Source organism: Camelus ferus, chromosome 3 (genome assembly GCF_009834535.1).
Source record: "Camelus ferus isolate YT-003-E chromosome 3, BCGSAC_Cfer_1.0, whole genome shotgun sequence".
Lineage (NCBI taxonomy): Eukaryota > Metazoa > Chordata > Mammalia > Artiodactyla > Camelidae > Camelus > Camelus ferus.
In genome coordinates, this window is record NC_045698.1 from 93,707,166 (window position 1) to 93,728,618 (window position 21,453).

Below are 21,453 nucleotides of genomic sequence, written 5' to 3' on the forward strand. Positions count from 1 at the left end.
AGTTAAAAAGTTTTTTTGTATCAATAGGAACTCATGGATTGTAACATACATGATGTGTCTCTATTAAAATTATTTATTTTGTATGCTCAAATTGTTCCATCTTTGGCTAGTAGGAGCTAATTTGGCTCCTCAATCATTTTGGCATAACCCAAGTATTCTTTGTCAGTTTCCTTGTATTTTGGTGTAACAAGATGTTCCAGACTCAAAAAAAGGTCTTTTGACTTAGTAAGGTACTTTAGGGAAGCAGTATGCTCTGTCTTGAATTTTAGGGTGTATGAGTTTTAGAACTGCCTTCATTTTATACAATTGACATTTTACAAAATATTTAAATGGTTTGAAAGAATCCTTAGAATGACAGTATTATCTTTTAAAAAATTTTTATAAACAAAGAATATTTGAAGAAAGATGGGTGAGATAAGGAAGGAAAACAAAGGAAACAAAAAGACACTAGTTTGAAGTACATCATCTGGTCTGAGTTCTGTTCCAGGTAAACTTCAGATTCTAGGGTATCCCTTTGAGCAGAGTATAGAAGCGTGAGATATAGCTAAGCATACTCCTTTTATTTTCAGAATTTAGTCCTCTGCACACTGATGTCTCACCTGTAGCCTGTTTCCTGCTCTGCTAATGCATCCTGTAAGCTTTTCTCTCCCCTCTACCCCAGACACAGCACCCCTACAGTAGCTTCCCAATGAGATCAGAAGCATGTGGATAAATATTTGTTCTTTTTATGGCATTTGCCAAAGTAGCATTTTTGTTGCAATTTGCTTATATGAAGCTAGAGATTTTGTTGATCTAGCCTTTGTGAAATGTTTGAACCCAGATTTCAAATAGACAGTGACTACTGATAAATGTTTGAACCCTGATTTTGAATAGACATATTGACTACAGTGGCTGTTACAGGACACTCATTGCCTAATTCAGTAATCTATGTGCTTCATATTCCTAATTTTATATTTATAATACATATTACTTTTCTTTTTATTTCTATGTGTGTAGCAGAACACACTGAATTTAGCAATGGACCTAGATTTGAGTCCCTGCACAGTCATTCACTAATTTATGATCTTTCTCTAGTTGTTGCTTAATCTTTCCAAGCGTCAGAAATAGGTTTGTAGTGAAAATTAAATGAGAATAATGCATTTGCACAATTTGGCATACTGACAGAGTTTAGCTTTGGGTTCAAATTCAAGCTCTGCCATTTAATGGGAGACCTTAGGCAAATTACCTTTTTATTTTCTTCATTTTAAAAATGTGTGTAATGCCTATGCCAGGAGTATCCCAAGAACTATATAAAATATATAACCAAACTAGAATACTTAATCCATCACTTGGCATGTTTTAGTATGATAATTTTAATTTTTGTTTTATATTAAAAAAGGCCTTTTAACATGAAAGTATTTTAATAAAATGGAAACAGATGCTGAATTTTTTATTTTGTAAAACTTGCCCATTGATTTGGGTATCTGTATCAGCAGAACACCAAGCAATATCACAAGATATTCCTTTAACCTTCAAATTTTCTGAAGGTTATCTGGAGTGGATGGACCAAAGAAAGAAGAGGAACATCAGTTGATGCACAGTTATTCTTGGAAGGCTTGGCTGTAAGTACTTCCATCACCTGAATGATTTTAACTTCCTTCTTAAGAATTGCATGTGCTGTTTTGGTGGTTTTACTTTTTTAAAAATTTGTGATATAGTTGATGTACAATATTATATGTTACAGGTGTACAGCATAGTGATTCACAGTTTTTAAAAGATATACTCCATTTATAGTTACTGGATTTATTCCCTGTGTTATACAATATATTCTGTAGCTTATTTTATACATAATAGTTTATACCTTTCAATCCCCTACCCCTGTCTGACCCCTCCCTCCTTCCCTCTTCCCACTGATAACCGCTAGTTTGTTTTCTATGTCTGAGTCTGTTTCCTTTTATTTATGTTCACTAGTGTATTTTTCAGATTCCACATATAAGTGATTTTATACAATATTTGTCTTTCTCTGTGTGACTTATTTTACTTAGCATAATACCCTCCACATCCATCCATGTTATTGCAAATGGCATTATTTCATTCTTTTTTATGGTTGAGTAGTATTCCACTCTGTGTGTGTGTGTGCGTGTATGTGTGTGTGCACACGTGTGTGTGTGTGTGCGCGTGCACATGTTTGTAAAAGATTGATGAGGACTCATCTATATAATTACGGGGAAATCTATAGATTGGACTCAAAATATAAATTTTGGATACCCTTAGTCCTGGCAGTTCCAATTCACTGGAATTGTTTCAACAAATGGTAGTTGGACAAATTACAATTTATATATAAACCATGTTTACTGCATAGAAAATTTGTAGCTAGTGTAAGAACCCCAAAAAACCACTTGCATATTAATTTGTTTACCAATATACCCAAAAGGATATGCGCAAAACTCTATTAATAGTAGATAACATGGGGTGATGGTGGGGGGAGTCAGGGAGAATTAGGAGGAAAAAAGGCATTTAAGTAAAAACATTATACTTCACAAATATATAGTATCTTGTCTTATGTTTAAGTCTTTAAGCCATTTTGAGTTTATTTTTGTGCGTGGTGTGAGGGAGTGTCCTAACTTCCATTGATTTGCATGCGGCTGTCCAGCTTTCCCAACACCACTTGCTGAAAAGACTTTTTCTCCGTTAAAATAACAATTTTTAAATCTGTTTTTGTGGGTTAGGAATTTGGAAAGAGCTCAGATTGGACATTTCTAGTTACGGCCCCAGGCAGAAGTAGTTCAATGATGGCCAAAGTTGGAACAGAGTGGGATTAAGATCAGCTCCTGGTGGTGGGCATCTTCATGTAGTGTCAGGGGTTCTCTATGCAAGCTAGTTTGAACTTCCTCAGAGCGTAGTAGCCTCAGGACAGTCCATCTACATACTTCATGGCTCAGAACGCCTGTGCAAACCTTCTAGCAAAAAAGGATAAATCTGTGTAGCCTCAGAAGTCATACAGGATTGTTTCATATACTGCTACATTCTGTTGATTATATGTGAAACACAGGCCCATCCAGATTTAAAGGGAGGGGAATTAGATTCTATGTACTGATGTTGCAATGGCAAAATTACTTTGCACAACAGCATGTAGGATGGGGAATGTTAGTGTGGCAATCTTTGGAAAATACACTTTGCCACAGTGATCTAAATGAAAAATACTTGTTTGTTGATGAGAGGGAGGGAGGGAGAGAAAGAGGCCCTCATCATGCATCAGATTAAAAAAAAATCTAGGCAAACCTGTCAAAGGGGCAAACAACACCCAGAGTACAGCTGTGTAGCTGTGCACAACTCCAATTATTATCAGATTCTTGTATGAACAATCCCCAAGCTGTGTAGTGTTGGTGCATAGAGTTCATTACAGCCAAAGGAAGAGGATGTCAACTTTTTCCCCTCCTAGAAATGAAAATAAAATCAAGGTTTTACATCTGAAAGCAATTTTCTCACTGAAAATAAGTGCAGGTGCCCCATACTGGCAAGGCAGTCAAATGTGCTTTCTATCTTGTGGCTGGATTTATTGAGTTGTCATTAGAGAGTGTATATATAGTATTTATCAGAAGATAACAGTTCTACCATCTGTAATGCATCTGTCGAAACAAAACAGTCAAAACACAAACACAGGGAGGAAAAGGACATGATAAAAAGGAAAGAGTAAGTAACCACGGGGGATCCACATTGGAGTGTCCACAGGAGTCGAATCAGCCTCCTTTTCATCAATCCTAAATTCCCGTAATCCTCTGTCCCATTGGCTTTTCATGTACCTTCAAATACAGTATGAAGGTTATGTGAAAAAGTAAAGGTTTGCTATTACACTGTTATAGATGAGGGAGGTTGTTAGCCAAATGATGACTGTAGTGATCAACTCTAGAACTGTGGACTCATTCAGCCACGTTGTCCATTGCCTCAGATCCTCCACCCACTAGAGAATTTACTGTAGCAAAACAATGGCAGCCTATTTAGATTATACAAATTATCCATAGGGGTAGATTGATGATGCATCTTTTCGATCTAACAATCTCTCTTTGATGGTCACAAGGGAACTATGGTTACTCCACTGAAATTGTATGATCCAGATAATAATGGCTACTACTCTGAAGTGCTTAATGTGCACCAGGCATTGTATTCATCACTTTACATATAATTTTATCCATATATAATTTCACCCTGATTTTAGAGATAAATAAACTGAACTTTAAGAAAAGTTAGATAACCTGCTGTCAACCGTATACTATTAAAAATGGCAGAGCCAGGATTTCACCTCATGGCCAAAAAGCCCAGGTTCCTCTTAACATTGCTATACTTACCAATGATTCGTTGTAAAGATGTTTGAAATCTATTTCTGTTTTTTCAGCCTCTTAAAATAACCCTGAAAGCTGCACTCTCTGATTTAGCCCTGGTGGCTGCTCAAAACTTGATTTGTTCAATTTTAGGAGGCCATCTTCCTTAAAATACCCTACTTGCTGACTAAAGTCATCCTTTTTATTTCCTCCAAGAATTTTCTCCTAGACTCCCCTTCTGTGCTTCTGCTTGGGAAAGCAGAGCCCCGCTCCTCAGTTGTACACCGTCCCATCCCCATGTCTTCTCTATTCTAGGCCCCTTCCTAGCTTTAATTCTGGAGATGGCCTTAGGGGTGGTTTAGGGAAGGAGATACTGGCCTGCAGGTGAATGAGTTAAAACCAACAAAAAAAACCTCCTGCCCTGAGTAGATAGGCAGGATATGGGTTGCCAGATATAGCAAATAAAATTACATAACACTCAGTCAAATTTGAATTTCCATCTACCTCTTACGGTAAAAAATTACTCCTTATGTGAAATTCAAATTTAACTGGGCATCCTGTGCTTTATCTGTCAACCTGTGAAGGCTAGCACGGGTAAGGCAGGAGATTCGAAGATCTGCAGCTCAATGGGCACTTCAGGAGGAGGCTTCTGGGCTTTGCTGGCCTGAGAACGAAGCATCGGGCCGACGCAGTGTGCTGCCGGCCAGCAGGCCCCGACTCGCGCGTGAAGATAGAGAGCCGCGGGCCTCTACTACAACCCCGCGCAGGACCTTGGCAGTCAGCGAACTTCGAAAAGTCCCGAGACGGCTGGCGCCTGGCTCCTAAATTGCCCGGACCCCAACAGCACAGGCCTGAAGCCAGACGCGGCCGCCCGACTCCAAGATGGCGCCTGCGGCGGCTGCCAGCTGCCAAGATGGCGGCGCGGGGCCGCGCCCGCGCTCCCAGGCTCTCCTCCCCCAGCCTTCCTCCGGCCGGGATCTGGACTCACGTCGCTGTGCGCCAGTTGCTCTTTGACCTGGGTGTGGTCGCGGCTGCGGCTCGCCTCTCACCATGCGGCTTCTTGGCTGGTGGCAGGTACTGCTGTGGGTGCTCGGGCCTCCCGCCCGCGGCCAGGAGGGTGAGTGCGGGTGGTGGGCTGTGGGCGGGGGCGCAGGCGGCCATGCGGGAGATGCCGGGCGGGGTGGCGGGCTACCAGCGTGACCTGCGCGAAGGCCGCAGCTGCGCTCGTTCCCTCTTACGGGCGCCCTCCGGAGCTCCTCTCCCCGCATTGTCCTGACGTCTTTCCGCTGGTGGTCCCTGCTCGCGGTCTGGGGTGTGGGGCAGCGGGCGGGAAGCCCAGGCCGCGTTCAGGCCCCTCAGCAGGTGGCTGTCAGTTAGGAGCGACCGTGTATTAGCGCTTACTGAGGCTTACCCACCGTGTGCTCAGCACTTTATTACTAATGATAATCAGCATACGAATAGCCGATATTTATGGCCCCTTATTAGGAGCCAGGAACTGCATTCTGCTTTCTATCATTATCTCATTTAGTCCTCCCACGCACTCTCTCAGATAGGTTCTGTGAGTATCTCCGTTTTACAGATGAAGATGCTGAGCTCAGAGAGGCTAAGTAATCATGCCTAAGTTTGCGGTTCTGGTAATTGGCAGAGCCTATCTCTCTGACTGCAATGCCCCCATGCTTTACTTTGCACCCTGCCGGACCACTTTCATAAGAAGGTCATTCTTGCTGAGGTCCCTGCGTGAAGGACAGAAGAGAAAAACACAGTAGACTCCCAGGGAAACCTGCTGTTTGCCAGGGCAAGCTCCCTGGGGAAGGCAGCCACCTGGAGCCATGACCGGGCCCAGGAGTGGGGGCTTTACTCCCATTGCTCCTTCACCCCATTCCCCACAGTCTTATTGAAGTCCAGACCCTTTGGCGTTGCTTGTCATTCAGAATTTACCAAGAATAGGCAGGTCTTTCCTTTCCCTTGAAGGAGGCATGGCGGCCAGCTTGGTAAGCAGGAAGAATGGTGAGGAATAGTAACACAATGACCAGTAATGAAAGCATTCACTATGTGCCAAGCAGTGTGCTTAGTGCTTTTTGAGCATCATTTTTATTTAATCTTTAAATGCTTATAAAGTAGATGTTATTGTCCCTGTTTTATAGATGAGTAAACTGAGACTCAGCGTCCCTAAGTCTTTTACCAAGGTAAGCAGCAGAAGTTGAGAAGTCACAATTCATGCCCATGTCTGCCTGTCCTCACAGTCAAACCTCTGTACTACACATCTCTGTTGCACACTTAACCACCAGCCTCAGAGAGGGGATAGCGTGTGCTGGATATCTTCTCTTTGCCTCTCAGAAAGACTGCCACCTCCACCAGCTTGGCAGAGTTCCCTGCCCAGATACTCAGCCCCTTCTCTAGGTCACAGCCAAAGAGGTGCTTGACCCTCTTGTGTGAAAGACCTACCTTGCTTCTGAAGCCCTGTGTTCTGTTCCATCTAACCTATACTGTCATCTTTTCCTACTAACCTGCTTTCCCATCAGCTTTATATATCCTTAAATTTCTCCTATGCCCTAAAAACCAAAGCAAAACCCCACCTTAGCCTCCTGCCTGCCAGTAACAACTACCCAGTTATTCTTGCCCCCTTCAGAGCTAGACTTTCAGAAAGAATTGTGATATGTATTTATGTAGTTACCATTTCTAGTGCTTTTTATTCTCTTATGTGGATTTCCATCTGGTGTCATTTTTCTATTGCCTGAAGGAGTTCCTTTAAGATTCTTGTTATGTGGATCTGATGGTGATGAATTCTTTCAGCTTTTGTATGTCTGAAAAACTGTTTATTTTGCCTTTGTTTTTGAAAGATATTTTTGTTGGGTACAGAATTCTAGGTTTATAGTTTTTTCCTTTCAGTATTTTAAAGATGCTTCTCTTGTTTGCATTGTTTCCAATGAGAAATCTGCTTTCATCCATATCTTTGTTCCCCTGTATATCGCATGCCTTTTTTCTCTGACTGCTTATAAGATTTTTTTGATTATGATGTGTCTTGATATAGTTCATTGAGCTTGGGGTTTGTTGAACCTCTTGGATCTATGGATTTGTAGTTTTCATCAAGTTTGTAACATTTTTGGTTGTTATTTCTTCTATATCCCTCTCTTCCCTCTTTTGAGTACTCCAATCATCTGTATACGAGGCCACTTGAAAATTGTCTCACAGCTCAATGATGCTCTTAATTGGGGAGGATTCTTTTTTTTTTATTGTGTGTTTCATTTTGTATGAATTCTACTGCTATGCCTTAGGTTCACCACCCTCTTCTGCAGTGTCTAATCTGCCATTAATCCCCTCCAGTGCAGTTGAGAGGTATGGGTATGAGAATATCCAAGAAAATAAATGATGGCTTTATGGAAAATTCTGCTATGGCAAAGCATTTCAGACCTTGTAGTTTTCATTGCTAGAAGTATGGTTTGGGTCTTTTTAAAAATTATATGTTGGGATATAATTGACATATAGCATTATAGTAGTTTCAGTTGTACAGTATAATGATTCAATATTTCTATATATTGTGAAAAGATCACCACAGTAAGTCTAGTTAACATCTACCATCACACATAGTTATACAAATTTTTTTCTTGTGATGAGAACTTTTAAGGTTTACTCTCTTAGCAACTTTCAAATATACAATATAGTATAATTAACTGTAGTCATCATTCTGTACATTATATCCCCATGACTTATTTTATAACTCGAAGTTTGTACTTTTTGACTATCTTCACCCATTTTGCCCACTGCCTGCCTACCACCTGTCAACCACCAATCTGTTTTCTGTATGAACTCTTGTTTTTGTTTGTTTATTCCACATATAGATGAGATTATACAGTATTTGTATTTCTCTCTCTGACTTATTTCAGTTAACATATTGCCCTCAAGGTCCATCTATGTTGTCGCCAATGGCAAGATTCCCCCTTTTTTTTTTTTAGTGGCTGAATAGTGTGTGTATATATATATATATATATGTATATATATATGTATATATATATTTCTCATTTTCTTATCCATTCATCCATCGATTGCTTCCATGTCTTTGCTTTTGTAAATAATGCTGCAGTGAACATGAGGTGCATGTATCTTTTTGAGTTAGTGTTTTCAATTACTTTGGATAAATACCCAGAAGTGGAATTGCTAGATCACATGGTAGTTCTATTCTTTATTTTTTGAGGACTGTCCATACTGTTTTCTATAGTGACTGCACAAATTTACATATCCACTGACAGTGCACAAGTTTCCCTTTTCTCCACATTCATGCCAACATTTGTTATTTCTTGTTTTTTGATAATAGCTATTGTGATATTTGGGAGGAGATATCTTACTGTGGTTTTCATTTGCATTTCAATTTGGGTCTTTTTTAATATCTTATGTTCTCTATATCTACTTAACTTTTTAAACATATGTAATACAGTAATTACTGTTTTAGTAGCCTCAAGTAATAATTCTGACATCCATGCAAGTTCTGAGTCAGTTTGGTTGATTATTCTCCTCATTATGGATGATGAGGAGCATTTCCCTGATTCTTTGCATGCCTGGCAATCTTTGATTGGATGCCAGATGTAAATTTTACCTTGTTGAATGCTAGATATTTTAGTATTCATATAAGTATTCTTGTGGGCTCTGCTCTGGGATACAGCTAAGTTACTTCAACACAGTTTGATCCTCACCTTTAAGGTTTGCTGGATAGAAGCAGAGCTACATTTACTTTAGGGTTAATTGGGCCCCACTACTGAGGCAAGTCCCTTTTGTGTTCTCCCCACAGTGCCCTGTGAATTATGAGGTTTTCCAGTCTAGCTGGTGGGAACAGGTATTGTTCCCAGCTCTTTGTGAGTGTTGTGTACTGTTGCCTGTAATCCTTTTGAGTGAGTCTTTCCCTGGCTTTGGGTACTTTGCTTCCATGCATATGCTGACATATTTACTCAAGGTGGGGGCCCCTCCGCAGATCTCCAGCATCCTCTCTCTGCAGTCCTCCCATCCCCGGTATGCTGTCCTGCAAACTCTAGCTTTCTTGGTCTTTCTAGACCCTCAGCTCCATCTCCCCAACTGGAAGAATCTGCTGGGCCCTCCCTGAAACATGGTGGGAACTCCCTCAGGCAGTTAGCAATTGTAGGACTCTACTCATTTGCTTCCTGTTTCTTGCTGTCTTCATTGTCCTTCCTTGTCTGATTGCTTGTCTCTTGAAAGTGTTGTTTTGCATATTTGGCTATTTTTTGGGTTATTCCAGAAGGTCCCTGTTACTGGTCCCTGTTACTCTACTTAGCCAGAAGTATATTCACAGAGAATGTTTTTGAATTCCTGAATGAATCTGCAAACATCTATGGAAACAAAAATGTGCATACCTCAGATCCCTCAGATCCCTCCCCAGCTTTGCAGAGCTCATCACACAGCTGAAGGCTCCCCAGCCACATGATGAGCTTGTCTGAGTGCAGCTGGGCTCGTTTGTTTCCCCTAGTGAGTGCTCGGCCCAGTTTCTGGCAGCTGTTGTTGAGGTAATGAGAGGTGGGGGGCTGGAGTCACCAATACAGAGGTGAACAGAAGTTGCTGAATGGACATATCAGACTGCCAGGACTCTTCCCTTCCCCGACCATTTGGCTCAAGCCCTATCTAGTGACTCCAAAGTGAAAGGGAAGTCCTCCTCCTCGTCACCCTGCTGCTGCCCCTGCACTGCTGGGTGCACCTTTAGCACTCCTGACGGCAGTAGTCCAAGGGCAGCAGGCAGGAGAGCAGAGGCCAGCTGTACAGACCACCTCAGGAAGGAGGTGCTGCTGGCACTTGCAAGGTTCCTCAAGCAGTGTGGTACCAGCAATCCCCAAGGTATCATGGCGGGAGAGTAAGGCTTGTTCTGGAGTAGCAGTCAGAAGGCTTCACTCTTAGACCTGGCCCTGCTGCCTACTAGCTGTGTGCCATTGGGCATTATGCTGAACCTTTCTGTGCCTCAGCCTGGTCATCTGTTAAGTGGAGATGATAACCCTTGTCCCGCCCATCTCACAGAACTGTTACAATAGGTGCAAAATGATGCTTTGCCATAGAATTTTCCATAAAGCCATCATTTATTTTCTTGGATATTGACATCAAACAAGTGAAACTGTTAAGGTGTTTGTATTATATTTTCCTAATTGGATGTCTGCACTGGAATGTTTTTGCTTATAATCCACATGGCAAGCAGTGGGTTTTACATGAAGTTATGTATTTTTCCACTTATTGGCATTCATTAATCTAGTACCTCCTTGTGATTTTCTTCAAGACTTGGAGAATGCTGGGTGGCTCTCTGATAGTTTAATGGGAAGGTAACTTTTTTCTCCGTAGGAGAAAATTTCATACTTGAAAACTGTAATTCTTTTGGACTCATTTATTTTGAAGTCATATACGACTGTGAACATGCTGGTGTGCTTTGGTTGCAGAGAAAAGAGGTCACTTATGGGCAGAGGAGCAGCCTGCACACCCTTTCCAGGTGGGGGCTGTGTACATGAGTGAGGAGGAGCCTCCAGTGGGCCAGGATACGCCCAGGGAAGAGGCCAATGCAGTGCTGGGGCTGGACGCAGATGGCGACCACATGGTGATGTTGTCTGTGATCCCTGGGGAAGCAGAGGACAGACTGAGCTCAGAGCCCAGTGGCGCTGGCACCTGCGGGGCTGGAGGGGAGGAGGACTCCAGGTGCAATCTCCGGGAGAGCCTCTTCTCTCTGGACAGCGCTGGAGCAAGCTTCCCAGATAGAGAAGAGGAGTATTACACGGAGCCCGAAGCGGTGGAATCCGACCCAACTCCGGCGGAGGACTCCAACAGCACCGAAAGTCTGAAATCCCCAAAGGTGAACTGCGAGGAGAGAAATGTGACAGGCTTAGAAAATTTCACTCTGAAAATTTTAAATATGTCACAGGTAAAAAATAAATTATTTAGCAGTTTTCTCCTTTTCAGCATTGATTTTACGATTTAATACTCTATCACCTTTCCTATGGAGACTCATAATCTTTATCGTGCTGTGAGTGGCATAGCATTTGATGGCTGCATCAGTGAAAACTGAGTTGGCTTTCTGTGATGTTTGTAGGGAGAGAAGATAAAACTAGTGTCAGTTATGCTGTTTAGGCAGCTTAAATCTGGTCATCCTTGGGGTAATCTTGCCACCAAGCCTCATGGTAAAAACCCCAGTGGACAGATAGGTGCTTGGTATCAGAATCATAACATTTTTTCTTCTTCCAAAGGAGGCATTTATTATGGAGGCATAAAAATAAAATATCTGAACTACTAAGTTGTGATTTAGCATTGTTTAGACTAGTCATGCCCCTGAGAAGTACATTATATTGATAAAAAGTTTCTTTCCTCCCAAGAGTGTGAATCCAGTGTTTCCTCTGGACTGAGAGCTGACACGGTTGTCCAGTCCAGCCAGGCTTTTCCAGCAGGTTGGATAAATGGTGATTCTCAAGAGAATATCGGGATGCTGACTGACATTTTCTGTAGGACTGTTAAAGCCAGAGAACAGAGTGAATGCAGACTGCTTCTGTAAAAGAGGAATCCTAGCTCTGAAAGCTGTGACTGCTTACTGTAACCGCGGGTGCATGTGGTTCCTTGAGTGCACGTGGCCCCTCCAGTGCAGGGGCCAGCCCTGCCTCACACCCTCCCCTCAGTGCCTGGTTGTCACTGTGCCTCAGCTCTGCGGACTCTTGCACGGGGGTCACACACGTGACCAGGAGAGAGCAGTTTGAGCAGTCTGAGTTCGGGGATGGCAGGAGTGGTGCAACCTCGAACTGAACTAACCTTTGGCCAAATACATGGATCTGGCTGCTTAGTACAGACTTGGCTCTACTAAGATGATGGTTTGGGCCTGAGGTCACAGTGCTTTAATGATGCTGTCAGATTGTTCCAGGGCTGGGACAGTGGCCTGTACCCTGTGAGTACCTAGAATATGAATTGATGAATTATGAAAAAATATTAAAGTTGCTTTATAATAAGAAGAAAGCTTAGAGAAGTTTGTAATGTTTCATTTGATGATACTTTTCTGTTGATTCATGGATCCATGTGGTTCCAAACCTGAAAGGTTCTTAAGGAGCTGCACTAGTCTCCCTCCTGTCCCTGCCTCCTTTCCAGGGAGGTGGTCGTGGTCCCTGTTTCTTGGGTATCCTTCTAGAAAAATGTACACATCCTTCACTGCTGACTTTAACACTAGTTTCTTTTGTCACAGGACCTCATGGATTTCCTCAACCCAAACGGTAGTGACTGCACACTAGTCCTGTTTTACACCCCTTGGTGCCGATTTTCTGCCAGTTTGGCCCCTCATTTTAATTCTCTGCCCCGGGCGTTTCCAGCTCTTCATTTTTTGGCACTGGATGCATCTCAGCACAGCAGGTATCTTCCCTGAGTGGGGTTTCCGTCTCATCCTGTTAGGTGACGGTTGCAGTTACTTGGAGGTTGTAATTAGTTGAGTTAGGAGCAGAGGAGGTAGGCATGAGCTGGAGCTTTGAAATAGAATTGAAGGGAGGAAGAGGCAAGTGTGAGTAGTGAGGATTGTCACATTCCTGAGGGAACTGAGGGTATCACTTTCTGGAGACCCTTTAAGAAGAAAGACTATTCTCTGTGTGCTAGAATTTAAAGTTGACACTGCCAGATGGCCCGGGACGGGGCAGAGGACTGTTTAGGGTCCTGGTCAAGCTGAATTAGCAAAATTAGCATCATCGGTAGGTTCTTCCTTTGTGACTTTCACCTGCAGTTTAGGGCCCCACCCCGAGCAGCCTAATTCTCAGCACCCCCGTTGTATGTCTACTAAGGATTTCTTCCTTTCCTTTTTATTTTTTCTTTCCTTCCTTTCCCGCCTTCCTTCTTTCTTCGTGCGTACATTTATTCTTGCATGCATGTTCTTAAGACATTGAATAAATTTAATGAATTAATTATCCCTTTGAAATACATTTACCCTTGTTTTATACTCTTTCATATAGTTCAGTGGGGTTTTGCCTTTTCTAAATGTACAGTAAGACAGATTACAGAGAAGTTTGTGCAGATGTTACATATTTCCCCTAAGCCCTATGACTGTGCCCAGAGGTTATCAACTATGTGCTTCCCTCTTCCTCTAAACCTTACTTAGCAGGTCACAAGGAGGTTGTGTGTGAATGAATTGGAAAGTGTGAAAGATGGTCAAGTTGGTGATAAAAATGAGGCACTGGTTTTCAGTGTGGGTAATGCACCTGCCAATGTTTACCTGAAATTGTTTATGAAGAAAGAAATTGCCCAACAAATTAGTAGTTCTCACAAAGGCTTCAGGGAGGTATCCGAGTAGCCAGGCCCAAGGTTACAGACTGATTAGAAGGACATCCAGTCGGGTCAATGTCCAGCTTTGGGTGCTGCACTGCCCCCAGGCCAGCATGGCTGGCTCCCAGCCTATGCTCAGCACTCTTCAGTTTTGGGTTTGATACTAACCCCCATCTTGCCCCCCATCCCCTGCAGGCTTTTATCATCTGCTTTGTTTCCCCTTCATGTCCATGCATCCTTCTCAGTGCCTGGTATGGTGCCCTGATTATGGAGAATAGAGGATACTTGTTCTTATCATATGGCTTGCAAGGACGTGTTTGCTTCATGTGTTAATATTTATGTTACAGCATGTTTATTAAAAAAAATTCTGATTATCCAATGTTACCATTTTACTAATGGAGGAAACTGAGACCTAAAAAGGCTAAATTATCCACCCATTAAGTCACACACCTGGTTCGGTGGCAGAACTGAGGCTTGAGCTCAGAGTGTTTTGACTCCAGAGCTTATACCACTGCTTTGTATTCTGTAAAAGCGAAACAGTACCCCTCAGGTTGTGTTACTTCCGAATTGTCCTGCCCTAATTGAGAACTTGCTGGTATGTTTGTTAGATTGTAGATTCCTATTCACCAACTCACCAAGTTAACTGCTTACTATCAGTTGAATCTTTCATGAGGGATGGAGATTGGCATTCTGGAGAGTTTGAAATTTCTTCTGTCAAGTAAATGGACACAGTGTGCTTTGTCCCTGAATTAGAATTTTCCGGTTTGATCTGTTCTGTCGGTGAGGAACTGAAATAGTGGAATGATTGTCATGGGTAGTTCCATATTGTAATAGAAAGCAACTCATAGAGCAGAGCAGGAATTCCTCCAACCACAACCCATGAGGAGGGGAGTCAGAAGCAACTACAAGCCTATTGTTTGAATGTCCGAAGCCTCATAGGTCACAGGAAACTAATCCTTTCTCATTTATTGCCATTCATTCTGATAACGGTAATTGTGTGAGGAAGCCCACGGTTAATTCAGGTTTTCTGACTGACTTCTTTCTCTTGTAGCCTTTCTACCAGGTTTGGCACCGTAGCTGTTCCTAACATCTTGTTATTTCAAGGAGCTAAACCAATGGCTAGATTTAATCATACAGACCGAACACTGGAAACACTGAAAATCTTCATTTTTAACCAGACAGGTATGTAGACATAATACCCTGTAGAAGAAGACATTTTATTGCTGGGGGAATATGCCTTCTGTGGGTTCTGATCTGCTCCTGTCCTTAAGTGAAGGATTCAAGATTGGCTTTGGTAACCGTAAGTTTGGTTTCATTGTGAGTCTGTTTATGTTTTGTTAGTAAGTTCATTTGTGCCATTTTTTAAGATTTCGCATACAAGTGATATCATATGATATGTTTTTCTCTGTCTGAATTACTTCACATAGTATGATAATCTTTTGGTCCATAACAAGGTCCTACTGTGTAGCACAGGGAACTATATTCAATGTATTGTAATAACCTATAATGAAAAAGTGTATATAAAGGTATATGTATAACTGAATCACTTTGCTATACACAGAAACTAACACAACATTGTGAATCAACTGTACTTCAATTTAAAAAAAAAAACGATTGTCTTTGGTATGTAAAACTTCTTTTCTAGTGAAATGTTATGATCCTGTTAAATAATGCCCATCCAGTGGCAGGCTGAACATGAACAGGTAATTTTAATATGATTATAGATACCTTTGAAAAAGTCACAGCTTTATTGAGATAAAATTCACATACTATACACCTGTAGATACCTTTTTTACATACATAATTCATTTAACTATAATATTTACACAGAAGTAATGCATCAATCACTAGTGTACATAGTGATGAATTTTCACAAAGTGAACACCTTGGGTAACCAGTACTCAGATCCAGAAAGAGAATATTATTAGACCCCTGTGAGCACTGTCACTTCTGCCCTCCCCGAGGATAACCACCATCTTCACTCCTAACATCACAGATTAGTCTTACCTGTTTTTGAACTTTATATTAGTGGAGACGTACAGTATGGATTCTTTCATGTCTGACTGATTTCACTCACCATTACGCTTGTGGGATTCATCTGCATTGTTGTGTATGCTTGTGCTTTGTTCATTTTGGTTGCTGTATGATGTTCTGTTTATTAATCCATTTGTACATGCTATTTTAATTCCTTATATTTACCAAAACATATGGCCTGATTTTTATTCTGTAAAAGTTTGAGCACTGTATATTTTTATTTATTTTTATTAAAGTATAGTTCATTTACACTGTTTGGTTTCAGGTGTACAGCAAAGTGATTCAGTTTGTGTGTGTGTGTGTGTGTGTAAATATATATATATGTTCTTTTTCAAAAGATTCTTTTCCATTATAGGTTATTAAAAGATACTGAATGAAATTTCCTTCGTTGAAAATGTTCACTCAAAAACTTTAATGCCTCAACCAAGAGCACCCTTCTTCTTTCTGTAATAAAGTTACTGGAAGTAAATAAAAATTATAACACACCTTCAATATATACTTAGCTACATGCATGTAATTATTTACCCCTAACACAGAAGAACAGAGAGCTGAGTTACCTCATAGGAGCAAAAGGCTTGTTACCAGGTGATTAGTTATTGCAAGTCTTATAGCAGACCCTGATTGTCATTTGGACTGACATGGAGAGAGGGAACCATTTTGCTCAGTGAAGTCCAGGAGTCACAGCATCGTTGGTAATCACTGATCCCGGTGGTGGTTAGTTGTTTGAACAATTCTTTCAGTAAATTACTTAAAAGCGTTTTGAATTTAGCATTACTTAACCTGTGCAAACATTCTGTAGACTCCTGAGAATAGCTTTACTAGTTGCTGAACTTTGGTCTCGCAGAAGAACAAAAGACAACTCATACATCGCACTAAGACCCTTCTGGTGAGTTCACTAAAATTCTAGTGTTTTAGCTTTGAATAGCTGAATGGATTCCTGCTCCTTTGATGTGGTGGGAAGAAAGGCAAATTAGAAATCACACCGACAGGCAAGTGAAGCCCACCCCAGATATACTAGCTGTGGTGTTTGTTTAAGACTGCATATCATTTTGCATACCATGCAGAGTGCTTCAGGAATATCTGTAGCAGGTATATTTTGTATCTGATTTGAAACACCTGATTTCTCTTTCAGGTATAGAAGCCAAGAAAAACGTGGTGGTAACTCAAGCAGACCAAATAGGCCCTCTTCCTAGCACTTTGATAAAAAGTGTGGACTGGTTGCTTGTGTTTTCCTTATTCTTTTTAATCAGTTTTATTATGTATGCCACCATTCGAACTGAGAGTATTCGGTGGCTAATTCCAGGACAAGAGCAGGAACATGTGGAATAGTGATGGACTGAAAGGGGAGTTGGAAAGAATTTCAGTCCTTCATTTCGGAAATTAATGCTGCAACTTCATACCTTTTCTCCAGTGAAGTGTTGACTTACAACTTCGGTCAGGTTAAAAGAGTCATGCATTTGTTGAACTGCTGAATGTGTCAAAAAGTTATAAACTGATGTTTTAACTAGTATTGCAATAAGCAAATGCAAAAATATTTAATAGAATCCACCATTTTTGTTTTTACTACTTGAACATAACCCAGTATTTTAAGGGAGTAATCCAGTTTGACCTGTGAAGGTGTATTCTGGTGGAATAGCGGCTAGAATGACAATATGCTTACCCTATAGAAGGCAGACATAGGACTTTCAGGTTATAGTCTTAGAAAACTCTTGATTTCTTATACACGTCTACGGAGGTTGGTTTTCTGTCCATTTGCCATTTCTCTCCCAGAGCCAGTAAGCAGGAAAGCATTCTGTTATGGGAAGAACAATTACAATCCTTAAGTGTGACCTTATAGGTAGCAACTGATGGGAAAATAAAGGAGTCAAATACCTTGGTGTATGTGATCTCTGATTTCACTAAAAGGATTCAAAGTGGTTTAAGAAGTTGTTTCTGGGTAAGGCAGATGTTAATCAGCATGCATTAACTGAATCTTAAAATGTTCTTAGCACTCTGCGAGGTTTAGTGAGAGCCAAAAGAAATTAAAAATACTGTTCTTGCCCACAAGTTGCTTCTAGTCTCGTCTAGAACACATGGAGAAGAGAGACAGCATGTAGTTTACATAAACTTTTTGAAAAGCTGTTTCTAAAAATCCCTTAAGATCCAATATGACAGCTGGCTACATCATGATAAACTGCTTTTATACTGATCATTTCCAGAGCTTTAGACAAAACAGTTCATTTCCTAAGGCATCCAGAGTGCTATGAAAATAGAACCTTGGATGCGTGCATCTCCTCAGAGGGTAACACTGGATGGGAGTTTACAACTTGATGTGTCATGCTGTGGACAGCAGCTTTGGCTGGGGTGGTCACTGGCAGGAGGGGACCATGGCTCTGAATATTACCATTCCAGTTTAATAGTGGGCAAACTAAGGCATATAGAGGTTAGATAACTTACCCAGGTTACACACATAGTATGTTGATGAGCTGGAATTTGAAACTTTACATGTGTGTTTATCTGTAGTGACAAATACAAGGGAAAAAACTCTAGTAATTCCATCTCTTACCATAACTAACATTTGAGTATTACTATCTGTGTGCCAGGTACTCTTTTAAGCGCTTGACATCTACTATTTCATTTATCTGTACTACAGCCCTCAGACTGACACTACTATTATATGTCCTGTTTATAAAAGAGTAAATGAGGCCCTAAATAACTTGCTCTTGGTCCTACAACTTCCAGTGGTGGAACCTATCTTCAAACCTAAGCATTCTGACCCCAGAGCCTCTATGTGGGTTGGAACCCTGTCCTGCCTGTATGCCATGGCCCAGGTGACCACCAGATGCCACTCTAGTCTTTCTCTTATGTGTGTTTCCCATACTTGTAGTCGTGATATAGCTCTTTTTCTCCCCCTTTTGCTTAACAAATGATAACTGTTTCACTGTTGGTAATAGTTTTTAATCATGGCTACATAATAGGCCTGAGTAGTTCAGCATTACTTACCTAACCCGTCCTCTTTGGCTAGATTTATGGTTGTACATATAGTCTCATTTCCTTGGGGGCAGGTTCGCAGAGTGGGAGTTACCCTATCAAAGATACAGGAATTTTCATATTGTCTGATATGTCATGGGGCCCTATTCTAGTCTAGAGGGTGAGCAAAATCTCCCAGGATGACCAACAAGTCCATGTCTTTGCTGCTGACATTTAGCTGAGACAAGGTACATGGGGTTCCCCTGGAGGGAAATGTAGAGCAGGGCTGTTCCCTGGAAGGGAGGTTCAAGTACAGAGGGACAGCAGGAAGCACTGGTGTTGAGGGAAGGGTGAAGGAAGTGGAAGTGGTCCAAGACTAGCTAAGCCATCCCAAGCCAAACATGATGTCTGTTGAGAAGAACACCGTGCACCAGGAACCAATGCCAAAAGGGGACTGCAACTACACGGAGGATTGCAAAGATCATCACAGTGCCAGCCACCAGAGACAAGTCCAGACACTTCTGTCCGTGACTTTTTGGTATCAGAGTTGCCAAGGAAAACAACATGGTCAAGCACCGGATGGAACTCACACAGAGAAGAGGCAGCAAGATCAGCTCCAGTAGTGTGCATAGGTCCTTCATGGCCCATGGGTGCCTCCCACCTCCAGCCTACAGCCAAAGAGCACCCTTTAGTGCCAGAGCAGAAGACTCCCTCCCCCTCCCCGACAGAGTCTGAAGTACTGAAAATGGGAAGCAGGGGTGCCAAGGCCACTGATACACATGCTTAAGCAGAACAAAGGAGCACACATTCAGTGTGAAACAGGGAAGGATATTCCCACACAAGCTGATAAGCCTGGCACAGGCTGTGAGGGCTCTTTGGATAAGGAAGTGTTCCAGGCCCAAGGCCTATTCTGTGGTCAAGCAGGACATGAAAGACTGAGAAGGAGACTGCCTTGCCCAACAGTGTCCACTACAGAGGCTGTGCCCAGTAAATCTTTGCTAAGGGACTTAAATCCTATTAAGAGAACTACATGTGAGGGCAGAGCATTCACAGCCCCTATTGTTGGGACATCAGTTCCCCTGGGCCCTAACTAGCATCCTGCTGCTGCTGCTGCTATCATGATGAACTGAGATGCCAGTCTCCTACAGTGGCATCAGGGAAGGAAAATGATGAGGAATCTCTGACTTGTTACCTCGCAACCACCAGTTCATTTTTCAGTTCTCACTTTAATGAGCAAGTATGTAGAGGATTTTTCATGAGCCTAAACACCCAGTGTAAATATTGGAAATATAACCTCCAATTCCATCCCTAGTCTCTGTCAACCTAACCCATCAGGCAAAGGAAACCAGAATGTCTCAGGTAAATGCCTTGAGACCAGTGACATTTGATCAAGGTCTATAGCAAGATTCCTCTGCTGAGTTTTCATTAAGTGGGCAAAAGTCAGGAAGATGAGTTGGACCATAAATATGAATTTTAGGCTATTTTAGGTAAAAAGGCTTTATGTTTTCCAAGTCCACATGGGAAATAAAACCAAATGCTAGCAACTGCTAAGTTAAACTTCAACGGACTCTCATTCTTTAAAAAATTCTTGAGTGTATTGCTGTCCTCTGCAAAACTGCTTCTTGTTATGCTTAGACTAGTAAAAAAAATACAAGTGAATATACTGAAAACCACTGAACTGTACACTTTAAAGGGTGAATTCTATGGTATGTGAATTACATCTCAGGGAAAAAAGATGGTAAGAGAATAAGGTGTTAATTTACATATATACAAGAAAGAATATCCCTTTTGTCAAAAAAAAAAAAAAAAAAAAAAAAAGAACTTACCTAAATTTGCCAATATGTATCTCCGGGTTGTCTACTGTGTTCTATGCGTGTGCTAGTTTTTGGGGAGCATTTTGAGGTAGGTTTTCCAAATTATTTTATCTAGGCAAAGACAGATGAGTCCGTTTGCCCAGGGCCTTGGCAGCTAAGCAGAGCTTACATACGAACCCACGGCCCCCTGACTTGTAATCACTATGGCTCACTATGATTCACTGCCCCTCAAACGCGGGCAGAGGGGAGTGGTCCCCAAGCACCCCTCTTCATGCGCGCGGTTCATCTCTAGGAAGAGATGATGCCCCTGCCCGCGAAGTCCTTCTGCTCCACTGCCCAGGAGGGAGCCCAGCGTAGTCAGACCGTCGGCGAAGCTGCGACAACCGAGGCACGGACATCGAAGAGCGAACTCGAGGTGCAGCCTCCGCGCGGCGCCAGGCCGCCTATCTACCCCGCACAGGCGGGAAACGCCACACCTGGGCGCGGCTGACGCGGAAGGCGCGCAGAGCGGGGTCTGACAGCGCAGGGGCCTGCGGGGGCCTCGGGGGGCCTGCGGGGGCCTGCCCGGCTGCCAGGAGAATTTCCGGCCATTGAAGCTTCTGCGGGGCCTTCCGGGGCCGGACCTCTCCTGGGCCTGCGCAGGGGGGCCGGGCTATGCGGGACCGCCTGGGTAGTGGTTGGGAGCTGCCCGCACGGCCCCTGGCTCAGGGCCGGCCCGCAGAGAGGGGGCCGGGGCCGCGGGCGGCGGGCAGGCAGCGCGCCGGACAGCCCTCGGCCGGCGGCTATGGCGGCGGCGCTGGGGGTGCGGGGGGCGACGCGGTGCTGGTTTGTGGCGCTGCGGGGCTGGAGCCAGAGAGTCGCAGCCATGGTGAGTGCCGAGGGTCTGCGGTGCGGGAGGAGTGCAAGGCCTCGCCGTGCCGGCCGAGGGGCGGAGGGGCCCAGGCAGGCCCCGAAGTGGGCCGGGTCTTCGGGCGCCCACTTTGAGTAGCTACCTTCGGGCACCCGCACCTGTCCGACGCGCTGGTCGCAGATAAAAGTGGCCGCAGCGTCTTTTAGTTTCCCTTTGGCTTAAAATCCCAGTTTACGAAATTGCCAGCTGG

General features: G+C 42.8%; 2 protein-coding genes and 1 long non-coding RNA gene across 8 annotated transcripts in view; 2 read left to right on the plus strand and 1 right to left on the minus strand.

The window, feature by feature from the left end:
* The first annotated feature begins 5,253 nt into the window (after positions 1-5,253).
* Positions 5,254-17,469, plus strand: TXNDC15 (thioredoxin domain containing 15). 2 transcript variants are annotated; one of them, XM_032476777.1, is made up of 5 exons: positions 5,254-5,415; positions 10,721-11,196; positions 12,496-12,659; positions 14,608-14,738; positions 15,946-16,084. In XM_032476777.1, the coding sequence occupies exons 1-5, from the start codon at positions 5,349-5,351 to the stop codon at positions 15,951-15,953; spliced, it is 846 nt and encodes a 281-aa protein (XP_032332668.1). In that variant the 5' UTR covers positions 5,254-5,348; the 3' UTR covers positions 15,954-16,084. The 2 variants fall into 2 exon arrangements, with proteins under 2 accessions (XP_032332668.1, XP_032332666.1); XM_032476775.1 differs by lacking the exon at positions 15,946-16,084 and adding an exon at positions 16,723-17,469 and having other exon boundaries at positions 5,256-5,415.
* Positions 10,821-20,970, minus strand: LOC116662714. The gene is made up of 3 exons (XR_004318717.1): positions 20,366-20,970; positions 17,251-17,382; positions 10,821-11,132 (listed from the first exon to the last, which is right to left on the minus strand). It is a non-coding gene; the product is annotated as an uncharacterized LOC116662714 (long non-coding RNA).
* An 18-nt stretch (positions 20,971-20,988) lies between these two features.
* Positions 20,989-21,453, plus strand: part of PCBD2 (pterin-4 alpha-carbinolamine dehydratase 2) — a 45,399-nt gene continuing 44,934 nt past the window's right edge. For all 5 annotated transcript variants that reach the window (XM_032476780.1, XM_032476781.1, XM_032476782.1 and 2 more), the window contains exon 1: positions 20,989-21,221. In XM_032476780.1, coding sequence (XP_032332671.1) covers positions 21,138-21,221 — 84 coding nt within the window. In that variant the 5' untranslated portion in view covers positions 20,989-21,137. The remainder of the gene's footprint in view (positions 21,222-21,453) is intronic.

Coding starts and splice junctions, on each gene's coding strand:
- TXNDC15 (XM_032476775.1), top strand. CDS start 5,349: ATGCGGCTTCTTGGCTGGTGGCAGGTACTGCTGTGGGTGCTCGGGCCT. Junction 5,416..10,720: donor TCCCGCCCGCGGCCAGGAGG/GTGAGTGCGGGT, acceptor CTTTGGTTGCAG/AGAAAAGAGGTCACTTATGG. Junction 12,660..14,607: donor GATGCATCTCAGCACAGCAG/GTATCTTCCCTG, acceptor TTTCTCTTGTAG/CCTTTCTACCAGGTTTGGCA.